At 50.2% G+C, this 11,753-nt stretch overlaps 2 protein-coding genes across 2 annotated transcripts; one reads left to right on the forward strand and one right to left on the reverse strand.

The window, feature by feature from the left end:
* Nucleotides 1-1,262: 1,262 nt before the first annotated feature.
* On the reverse strand, nt 1,263-2,749 carry BO88DRAFT_403083 (WD40 repeat domain-containing protein; the record flags this gene model as incomplete). The annotated part of the gene is made up of 1 exon (XM_025706273.1): nt 1,263-2,749. A coding segment is annotated over exon 1 (707 nt), but the record flags the coding sequence as incomplete, so codon positions are not given.
* Nucleotides 2,750-9,134: 6,385 nt separating this feature from the next.
* Nucleotides 9,135-11,566, forward strand: samB (MYND-type zinc finger protein MUB1). The gene has a single exon (XM_025702128.1). It carries the CDS (start codon nt 9,394-9,396, stop codon nt 11,209-11,211), a length of 1,818 nt encoding a protein of 605 aa, XP_025565542.1. The 5' UTR covers nt 9,135-9,393; the 3' UTR covers nt 11,212-11,566.
* Nucleotides 11,567-11,753: the final 187 nt, after the last annotated feature.

Below are 11,753 nucleotides of genomic sequence, written 5' to 3' on the forward strand. Positions count from 1 at the left end.
GATCCTTCATCCTGAGAGTGGTACGTAAGTAAGTATAGGGCGATAGATCAGCCGACCCCACGCGTGTGGGAACTATTAATAACTTGGGACATCCCGTGTACGCTGGTCCGTTGCCAGTAGGACTGACCTTTTCACCGCTGCAAGCGATCCCAGCACCCTTTTATCTATCAGGTATATTGTCTCCTGGTCTCCCCAAATGATCACTCCCAGTTCTATCCCAGCGACCCTTTCCCGAGCAGGGTGAACCAAGCGGGGACAATGACACAAAAACAGGTATCCAAAGAGATTATTGAGCTTTTCCAAAAAAGTATTGCCTGTCATTTGTACTAGTGGCTGCCTAACAACTCTCTGCCACACCTTGGCTGACCACCAGGCCGGGACATAAGAGTGTCGCGGAACATGACATCGTGGGGCGAGCCCCCCGAGGGATAAAGGAAAGATTTGCTGGAAACATGGTCGAATTCAACACCAGATATGAAAAGAAAAAAGCCCGCTTGAAAACACTCAAATGACACAACCGACACTTTCAAGACGTAGGCTGATGATTAGTAACAGGAGATCGCAGTAAGAGTCAAAGGAAAAACGTCATGGCCTATCCGGAAACATTCCCTCCCTTTCCATCCATCACCCGCAAAAAGTACAGAAGATAGTGAGTAAGAAAGGTTAGAGAGAAGAAAAAGGGGTGGGAGAAAGAAAGAAAAAGTGAAAAGAAGACAAGAAAATACTCGATCAGGGTAGTAATCGAGGTCGGAAATTGAAGAAAAAGAACAAGGGGAAAGACGTCGAAGAGGGAGATGGGGTTAGTAAGGGTGAAGGGTAAAACGAGATCGAAAGAAATGAACACAAGTAAGAAAATCAAGCCCGCGAATACATAAGAACAGGGGCCTGCAAATCTTCGAAGCTCAAAAGATGACATGTGAGATGCGCTGCCTCTTGCCCAGCAACGCACAGATATCCGTGCAACGATCCCGAGGTCTCAAACATCAATAGCATTATTACAACCCACCGCACCAGTAGTCGAGCATTATCGGTTCGTGTTGGCATTCTGCTCTTCTCTTTGCTTATTCTTGCTCGTCACACCCAGCTGGGAACGGCGGCAGAATCCCAACCCCGACATGCTTAGGCACCCTGACTGCCCCGTGATTTTTCGCTTCTTGGTAACTTTGCCGGTACTCCGAGATAGTACATTATGGAGCAAGGGCGACAAGATTTGCTCCCGGTGAAAAAAATTATCGTACAATGGCGGACATTTAGCCTAGTGGCGCAGAAAAAGGAAAAAAGAAACTTGGAATGAGGACGTCGCAAAAGACTGAGACAGGGTATCTTTGCTGTTTTTGTTCGTTTTGCTTTTTTACCAAGCCCAGACCTTGAGCTGTAAGACGGAAGATGATTAGTATGCTGCACAGCCCAGTCAACCAGAATGATGCTCTTGCTAAGCTTACCAGAGAATCCCAGGATCCAGTGCACAAGCTGATGCCATCGTTGCTGACTCCCAAGCAGCTTACGCGGTTCTCGTGACCACTCAGGGATCCAACCTTGTCTCCGCGCAGAACATCCCAGACCTGCAGGTATAACATGATCAGCCGGTGGTCCTATATTACAACTAATGTGGGCGGTTTCAGGTGTTACCTTGCACTCGAAGTCATCGTAACCAGCAAAAAGCAATCTGCCAGAGACGGAGAAGGCAACGGAGGTGATACCGCACAATATTTGGTCGCTCTGGAAACATCATTCGTCAGCTACAGATGAATTCGCCAGACATATTGTCAGCATTACCTGGTAGGTGTTGAGTTCGCGATCCGCACGAATGTCGAACAGACGGCAGGAGGTGTCGTCGGAACCGGTTCCGAAAGCGTTTCCGTCGGGGAAGAACTGGATGGCGTTGATGTCGGATTCGTGTCCAGCGAAAGTTTGCACCGCCTTTCCGGTACGGATATCCCACAGCTTGGCGAAGGCATCGCAGGCGCCCGAAACGAAAACGTTCTGGTTTGTCGGGTTGATGCTGATCGACATCACGTCGCCAAGGTGATCAGCGAATTCAGTAACCTTCGAGCCCGATTCGATATCCCACAGCATGCAAGTCATGTCGCCGGAAGACGTGATGATTCTGCGATCGTTGATGAACCGGCAGCAAGAGAGGTAGCCGGAGTGTCCGGAGAGCTCACGCGCGACACGGGTCGGACCCTCGCGAGAGGAGAGGTTGTAGATCGAGCAAATGTTGTCGAGACCACCGCAGGCGACGTAGTTTCCACTTGGGGCATAGGCACAGGTCATCACCCATGATGACCTCAGCGGGATCGCATGGACCTTGTTCGTGGTGTAGGCGTCCCAGATGATGAGCTTTCCGTCCTGAGAGGCGGAGACGAGATGACGACGGTCGGTCGACCAATGCATGGCGTAGATCTTGGCCAAATGTCCCTTGAGCGTCCGCCGGGGCTTCATACCAATACGAGGCAAGGTTTCAGTTTGGTTCTGCGCGACTTGACGGACTGTTGGGGGGGAGAGAAGGAACCAGAGTCAGCAAATCGAAACACACGACCAATCATGAGTACAACGACGACTGGTTGTCCCCCATTGCGAGGAGAGGCCATGAGATGCGAAAGGGAAAAAGAGGGATGCGTACGAGTTGTATCGGCCAACTCATCCTTTCTGCGCTTGATCTTGTCCTTCAGGCCTTCAGCTTCGCGCCTAGCCGCGGTAATCTTAGCCTGCATCTGTTCGCCGGACATGTCGGCCATCTTGACGGAACGAGCCCCTGGAGAGGGAAGATGTCAATTGTGAAACGGAAGACGGGCCTGAGGGGAAGAAATTGAGTTGACGGCGGGCGGCGGCGTCGTGAGATCCAGGGGACTTGAAAGAACCGCGAGAGGGGGGTGCGGGAAGAGGGCGGTAGGGGGAGGAGGAATGGGAATAGAGAGAGGGAAGGAGAAGGAGTGAGAGAGAGAGAGAGAGAACGAGGAGGGGGGTTGATTGGGTGTGGAGCGAGTGCACGGCGGAAGCGACCGAGCGAGAGCAAAGAAAGTTTCGACCCGGGGCAATGGTGAGGTGGTTCGGGCGTTTAAGTCAGCAGGGGGGGAGGGAGAGTAAGTAGTAGTTGAAAGTAGTTTAGTGGTGGTAGTGGTAGTAGTAGTAGTGGTGGTGGTGGTGGTAGTAGGTGTGGGAAGGAGGGGGTGGGTTTTTGGTTGTAAGTAAAGTGAGTGAGTGAGCAAGCAAGAAAGCAAGCAAGCAATTAACTGCTGAAGCAGAGAGAGAGAGAGCACGAGGTAGTAGTGGTAATCGGGATGGGATAGGATACGATCTTTGGAAGAGGAAAAAAAAAATTAAATTAAGATAAAAAAAAATAAATAAAAAAATAAAAAATGGAGGGAAAGGGGGAAAAGAGAGAGGAGCCTGACGGACGGAAGGGCCAGAGAGGGAAAAGGCAGGGAAAAATCCAGTTGATGACAAGCAGTTAAGATGGAAGGTGGTCGTAGTAACTCCGTCGTAGCGCCAATAATAATCATGTATGGCCTCACCAGACTAAAGTAAGTCGTGCCCTTTACCTATCGGGGCTCTGATGGCTGCTACTAGACGCGGCTGTACGGACTACGACCGCGGACTATCTACTACTACGCCAACAATACACAATACACAAGACCGCAGGGACCAGAGTTCAGGGTAGAATAGGATGAGATGAGATGAGATTACATTCGATGATGTTACCCTTATTGCGGCGGTGGTGGGCGGCGATAATATTGGGCTGGTGATCCTGGCTGGTGAAACAATACCAATTATTCAAGAACACTGCCACCAAATGCGTTCACAACAATAAGACTGTGTGCCAGAAGAAGGAAGAAGCAGCAGTAGCAGATGATGATTATCGGAGAACCGGTTAGTTGAGTTAGTTAGGGGGGAGCTCCTCTCTCTCTTTCCCTCTTCCCTCTCTCTCCAGGAGGATCGGGGGAAGAGAGAACGGAGCCTCCTGATGAAAAAGCCAAATCCGGTGGAGGATTAGGTTACCTATTTGTGACGATACGAAAACCTTACCCGGCTGGCCCTTCATTCACCAGAAAGGGAACGTGCCATCCCTGATTGGCCAAACCAGCAGAAGAATTGGTCGGGTCAATTTCAACCGGTCCATCTTGTTCTCCTCGTTACATTACCCAGGGGTAACTTATCTCCTCCTCGTTGGTTTTAAGGGGAAACCAGCCAGAAGAAAAGACACTAGATACCACGACCACTAAGTCAAGTAGTCTAGCTCCAAGTACGAAGTGCCCAGGTAGGTAGGTACTCCGCCAAATGGTCCCAGGTCTCCATCAAGGCCACTAAGGGGGGAAAAGTGGTCTACACCCTGGTCAACCCGGTGGAGAATTTCCGCTGCCATTCCCCTCTGGTTGGCCAGATCGCCGACAAGTGGAGGTGCTCGGGACGCGAAAACCACAGGGGAATTTCTGAAAGGGGGGGGGCATTTCTTCGAATTAGTTGGGATTATTCTTCCGGGTCTTCCTTCAAATCTGAAATAGGGGACCTCCATACGGAGTAGTAAAGTATCTATCCATCTAACTAGTAAATCTCCAGCAGTTGAAGGAATGTTCATGGAAGGTTCAAGGTAGGACAGGGTTCACTAGACACTTACATAGTACATAATCTCTACCGTTGACAGTTGACATCTGCCGACTTTCATCTCCTTGCCCACGGGGCAAAGTCCGACAGTGCATGAATCGCGGTTAGTCCAGCTTGCATATCCACAAGGATTGGTACCAAAAATACGCGAATTGCTCTCTGCATGCCGAATGGCGGTCCATCTAAGCCTTGCACGAGTCCACCCCCCTCCCCTTTCCCAAGACTATCTACTTAAACGGGTAGGAAAGAGGAGAATGCTCTGCTTGCAGATCATGGTCATAGCTAGATAACGTCTACTTTACGGTTCACCATGTCTGTCTCCTGCAGAATCGAGTATCGAATCCGGGATAGATGGGGACTCCCGACGGAACTCAAGATTCATTCCACAATCAATTTGTACTGCATGTTGCCTCGGTCGACAGTCTGTCCACATCGTAAAGAGATACACCCTTTCTCAAGAGCCTTGAAAACATAGACAGTTTGTTTTGTTGAAACCAGGTTCTTGGATTAGTCCGATTTTGCCTTGCAAAAAGAGATCAGGATAAGTGATGACGAATATCTAGTGGATTAGTTACCCGCCGCATCCTTCGAGACTACTATTAGAGCCGTATCGTCTTTCAACTGGTCTCGCAAGATATGCATTAAGAAGTAAGCTCCAGTTCCAGCTTCATGCTGTGCATACCATGCAGCAACAATTCGTTGTGCAGATTTGATAGGCGTTGAGCCGAAAGCCAAGCGGGGATGGAATATTGCGATGGCTGGGGCAAATGCAAGTCAGAGGTTATTCTCCATTCATTCCACTTGTTGGCCAAACATCGGAATTTACTGGGTGCTTAGTAACCCGCTCACTTACTGCATCCAGTTGTATATCCGCAGTGAACAATGCTATTGTTTTACTTTCCATTTGCTTTTGCTTCTAAGTTGTGGTTTGACCTACCTGCTGGGGGATGTGCCGGACCGGGTAGTACTTAGTAGTATCTACCTTGCTCCTCAGATTTCTCTAGTTCTCTAAAACATTTGTGCGGCAGCGAGCCAACTCTTGTCCGCAAAGCGGCAGCGCCTACTGGTCATTTAATCTATAGCGTTGGAGACGGTAATATCCACCTACGTCAGGTTCCCGAATCTTATTGCCGGCTGCAGCTGCAAGAACTCATTCCTTTTTATCACGGCATAAGTTCGGCATGCTCATCCTCGGTGATGCATCACAATTACTTACTACTATCCAGGGCCGTCGGCGAATCATATCCAAATGTTGATTGAGAAAGTGTCTCATCACAAAGGACAAAAGGTCCAAAAGATGGGAGTTGCACCCCCAAATGACTCGTGAGAATCGCAGGGGAGATGAATAGAATTAGATAGGTATGGTCAGTGTGCGTTGAAGCGGGTCTACCTTCGGAAGGGAAATTGGTCACCACTTGTTGTCTAATTAGATGCCTATCGACTATCGACAGGAGGTCCAATACCAAGGCAGATATGGGGCGGGTATTGCTGCGTACGGCTTGTCCACCTGGAGAAAAGCGCTCCACTGGAGAGGAGGATCGCTCAACCTGTGCCTGACTAGCCCATCCGATGCCCCTCCGCCGGAAGGTCTTCATTTATCGGAATTATTAATGATATTGTCTAGTCGCATTCGTAATGGAGCTGCTGCGGCTTATTAATACCTGGCCAAGGCCAATTGTCCTTTGATGCCTTACGAAGTAGTCTAGTATCCGCAGCATGTTTGTTGTCCCCATTATTCTGCTTTGACGGCCTGGGCATGCCAGATGTACCATGGAACTTCAGTCCCTTTGTTGTTTCTGCCTACAATGAAGCTGCGTGAGAGTCTTTCAGAGCTGTTTTCACTTACTTCCCTTGAAGGTAGCATACCCAGAATATATTATTTCCATCACATTGCTCCACGGGCAATGGTATTTTCGATTGATTCTATTGGAATTTCCGATCTAGCGACCCGCAGCATCATGAATTGTAACTCTCATGCAGAGTGCCCTCTACATGCAGATTACTACTGCCTGCAGGCTAATGAAGCAATACATCGTCTCCTTTGCAGGAATACACATTGAATTTCTGCCTGGTGCAGCGCCTCATGTCCGAGCCGAGGCTGTGCCAGATCGACTAGTAGTACCCAGTATGTAGTGCGTGATAAAATAGTCCGCCTTACGGAGGGCACCTTGTGCTACTGCAGTGTACCAAAAATCATACAGCGGAGTTAGATGTCCGAGAAGCGCCAAGATATAGGTATTAGGTAGTAGTAAAGCAATTTAGGCAAGGCTGGGTTAGCGATCCTGATTTCAAATATAGAATAGAAAGAAGGTGACGGAACGGTTGTCTCTAGTCCCCCGGTTAGAACTAAGTAACTACGTACCAGTGTGGTTTGATTCTGACACTTGAACAAATCTCGAACGTATACTACGTACTAGCCGCCTGTGTCAAGAATAGATATAGGCTCAACGCGAGACCGGAACGAATCATGCACGTCACCCAGCCAAATCTCAATATCGGCTATCAAGCAATTAATCACTGCGCATCATGATACAGCCAGCCAGCCTTTCCTGCGAAAAAGACATACAAAATCCGTCCTTCCAGAAGCAACACCCTCAGCGCTAACTAAAAAAGCCCGTTCTATATATAGTCAAGGCTGACTCCAATTCCTACTACTAGGTATCAATCATGGACTCGAACCCGTCCATCGATGATGAAACTAGAACCCTGCACACTTGTCTGGGGGATAAGCAGGCTACTACTAGTAGTCTAGTTCGCAGCATCTTCAGCCCGCTCGACGCATGTGGGTGTATCTGGAAGCTCCATGATCGTGCGTGATTCGTCCGCACCGGCATTGGCTTTTCTTCGTGGGCGGTTAATGCTGGGTACTTAGTATCTTGTCCGCAGCGGTTCGCGGCTAGATTGTGCCCTGTGTTTCTAATCATAGAATGTGACGGACTGTCTGTGCGCTTTGTGATAGAGGGGTAAGGGGGGTGTTTTGGTTGTTGATTGCTTGCCGGGTTTTTCAAGATAATAGTGATTAACTGGTTGATTTGTGTCTTTTGTGAGGATGGTCTTGGTTTCTTCACGAGGACTGGTTGGTTAGTTTGAGGTCTAGCAGGGGTGTTTACCGTCAACTTCTTCTACTTAGTGCTAGATGCTAAGTGTTCTGCAAATCTAAATATATCATCCGTGAGAGTTATGATGCAGGAAAATTAAATTAGATTTGAGGATTTCACAGTCTGAAGGTTTGGTTTATCGATATCCCTAATATCCACTGTAATTCTATCCGCGGGTAAATATTATCTATCTCCTGCGAGAATCAGAAATGAATGACACATAATAGGGAGGAGAGATTGCGGAAAGATAGCTAGATCGGATATTACGAAATTATCAATAATGACTGAAAATCAGAAACACATATTCATATGAAAGGGATACCGATCATGTCGCACGGTCCCATAAAATAAGATAGTAAACACCCTTCTGCCCCCCTGGGATATTAACCCCTAAGGGTCACGAAGACCGGTGTACCTTGAGGGACTTAGCGTTGTAGTCGTACCACCAGAGACATGAAGGGGGGGAACTCGTGACCAAGGCCGAGAAAGAGACTATAAGATGAGTATTTCAATGTTCTTAACCACTTCAGTCATATGCAGGACCACCGGTGGGTGCTCGGGCTGGTCATTGCTCCTGGATCTACACAGGACTCCGCTTGTTCTGGTAAATGGGGACCGTTCGAGAGGATGGATTATGCGCGCGACCTTGGGGGCAGCGACACGGTGCTATTACTGTAGATGTGAGAGTGGTTGACCAGGGATAATACCACTGGGGGGGTAAAAATCTAGGACTGTGTAGCAAGAGAGTCACCAGGTAGATCTTCAGTCAGAAGGGGGTCAGGTTGTCGGATGCTGAATTCGGTGGCAAACCCCGAGAGGCAGAGAAGAACACCGAAGGGAATTGGTCATCATGGTGGTAAGGGCGCAAAACACACGGTCAAATATCGCTCATTAATTGTCAGTTCCGCGATGGTCCAAGTTGATAGATATAATTTCCGGGCGAGAGAGGACCTGGAGTAGATCCCTTTTTTTAGTAAATCCGAGAGGGAGGGAGGGAGTAAGAGAGAGAGGCAAAAGGGTGGCGGGCCAAAAAGCCTGGAGGACGAAACCGCCTGACACGGCCAGCGGTGGTCTTTCTCTGTCTCTCTCTCCGCTTTCGCTTTTCCAGTCCGACCATCTCTCCTCCTCCTCTCCTCCTTTCGATTCTCAACTTCCCCCTCGGTCGCCATTTTCATTCACCCTTCGCCTTAACCCCAAGTGCCTTTTCGCGGCATCATCCAATTTAACTTGGCGTATTCCCGCAGTCTTTCCCTCGCCTAATCTCAGTCCCTGCGTCTCGCTCCCCCGTCTTCGTCGACGCCTACTCTCCTTCCGTGATTCATCGTGGCCGCCAGGCTCTGACGGACCGGGTCTTGGCCTGAACAATCCTCTCTCCCCTTTCACGCCGCTCGTCTATCGTTCTTCGATCTCCTGTCCATCCTTCCCGTCCATCAGCCTGCTCAACAGCACCCTCTCGTTGTTCACCTATTGTACATCTGACTCAGACTTGATGACGGGATTATAATCGATACGGATTTCGCCTCAGACTCAATTCTCCTCCTTTCCTCGTTTCTTCGCCCGGTCACGTTCCTACCGTCGATCTTCCCATCTCACCATCGGGGCTGAACTACATCGCCCTTGATCGAGACATCACATCCTCCTCTTCATCCGACCGGTCTTCATCCCGTGTCACATAGCCATCCTCTCGCCCACCATGCGGGAGGTCAACTTCAGCATCCCAAATGTCAACAAGGCCTCTGTAAATATCACAACCACCCTCTACGACCGACGTGCCTTGGATTGCACATCAACGCTACCACTCATCAACTCCCTCAACCATCTGGCCTATCTCACCACATCATCAGCCCGTATCCGCGATATTCTGACCGTCGATGGCGGCATCGAACGGCTGGTATGTATCCTTAAGGAGGGTCGGAGTCGGGATTTGATGGAGATGTGGAAGTGGAGCCTCGCCTTCCAATGTGTTGTCAATATTGGTGTGCGGGGCTCGGAGAGCGTGAGAACTCGAGTTGTCGAAGCCGATATGGTGCCCGTGATTGCCACCATCCTTGATAACTATATTAAAGTGGTCGAGAAAGCCCGCGCACGGGCGGATTCAGAAAATCAGAGACATTCTTCACGACACCACTCCAAAGGTGCACCCATCACCAGCGACGCCCCTTCGCGTCCAGTGTATGTGGACCAATCGACGAACACCGAGCAACGTCCCTCTCGCCGCCAGGCGCCACCGCCTCACATTGAAATCCCCCCTTTCTACCAAGACAGCCATGCCTCGGATTCGAACGCCATGGACATCACATCGTCCCCTCGGGTGCCTGTGACCTCCCCTCCGGAACGGAGCACCTTTGGACAGGATGCCCACAATCTTAGATCCAATGATACCCGCTATGCCCATGCTGCTCACCGCTACCGGGCGATGCAGCCCCTTGCCACGGCCCTTCCTCCCATGGATGCAGCTGATGGCTTTGGCCTACGCCCCGTGCGCGACACAGAGAGGCTTCCCAGCATGTTACCTGGTTTCCAGAACGGCCTTGCGTCTCAGCCTGACTCCCCAACCACTCCCAGCGGTCCTGCGCAGCTGCGCAGCAACACACAAGCCCCTTCCGCCCGACCACGGCCTACCCTGAGGCAACAGCAATCAGCCTCCGGTGAGTCTGATGATGGAAACGGCGAGGGCTCGACTCTGGGTGACGACCCGGGTTCTGGAGAGACTGCTGAGCCGATCGTTGGTATTCAAAACCGTATGGAGATCGATGATGACGGCGACAGGCAAACTGTGCTGGAAGGTGTTTCCAACACGCACGACTTGACTGTCAATGATACTTCTGAAAGCCAGGAAGCCGAGACCTTCAACATCACTCACCGTTCTACCGTGGATGGCAGCATGATCAACAACGACGCAACACGCACGAACGGGGCCTTGGGCCTCTCACCCACGCAAGCCCCCAATACTGCCAACTCGCCTGCTGTTGTTCCCAGCCCATACTCATTGTATGTGCGTGACCGATCAACCACAGCGGTGCAGGGCGTCTTGACGACGATGCCCAAGGACGAAGATGTCCTTATGTCGCTTCAGCTACTCGCATATGTTTCCAAGTACTGCAACCTGCGCTCTTATTTCCAGCACTCCCACCTCGTTCCTAAGCTCAAGGTTGACCGTGAGCTCCAAATGTTGGAGGAGGGCGTGTCGCCCATCGAACCTCCGGAGGAGGAAGATGAATACCTGCTCCCGGACGATGTCAACATCTTCCCCTTGGTGGAGAAATTCACGGTTCGCCACCACTCCAAGGACATGCAATACTGGGCATGTGTGGTGATGCGGAATCTCTGCCGCAAGGACGAGTCGCGCGGCGGCATCCGGCAGTGCGCATACTATAAGTGTGGCAAGTGGGAGGAATTCCAGCGACAATTTGCCAAGTGCCGGCGCTGCCGGCGCACCAAGTACTGCAGCAAAGACTGCCAGAAGGCAGCGTGGGTGTACCATCGTCACTGGTGCCACACCACGCCATGATATGAACGCATGAAACTGTTTAATACCTCTAATGCATATCGGCTTGCATAGCGTCGTATCTGTCATCTGTTACCATTTCGTCATTCCGTTTCGTTTCCGAGGGTTTCACGTCTACCCGTGCATGGCATTTCAAAACCTGGCGGCGTTGCTCTTCATCCCAAAGATACCTCTTGTATGTCGTCGAATTTTATTTCATCATCATATTTCGATTTCTCACCTGTTTGATTAACGCGGGGCATAAAGCCTGATTCCCGGTCATATGGATTGATACTAGCGGTCATGAATGCGTGCACCTTTTGCTACCTACTTTCTTCCTTGGATTGTTTTGTCTTCATCATCTTTTTCCTCTCTGTCACTGTTCGAGCCCCTAGTTCCTCCCCGTCCTGACGCCCAACGATTTTCCTTTGTGAGTAGCAGCCTACCTATCTAGCATTGTGAACCACCTCTCCCCCCACACAATCTTTCTGGAAGCGATTTCTTTGGGCATTGTGATTTACCTCTATTGCTTGTTACTAAGAATCGGGCTGGGGCCGAGCCCGATC

The sequence above is a fragment of the Aspergillus vadensis genome (assembly GCF_003184925.1).
Source record: "Aspergillus vadensis CBS 113365 unplaced genomic scaffold BO88scaffold_5, whole genome shotgun sequence".
Classification (NCBI taxonomy): Eukaryota; Fungi; Ascomycota; class Eurotiomycetes; order Eurotiales; family Aspergillaceae; genus Aspergillus; species Aspergillus vadensis.

Bases quoted from the DNA above. Each gene is read 5' to 3' on its own strand.
- samB (XM_025702128.1), top strand. From the start codon at position 9,394: ATGCGGGAGGTCAACTTCAGCATCCCAAATGTCAACAAGGCCTCTGTA.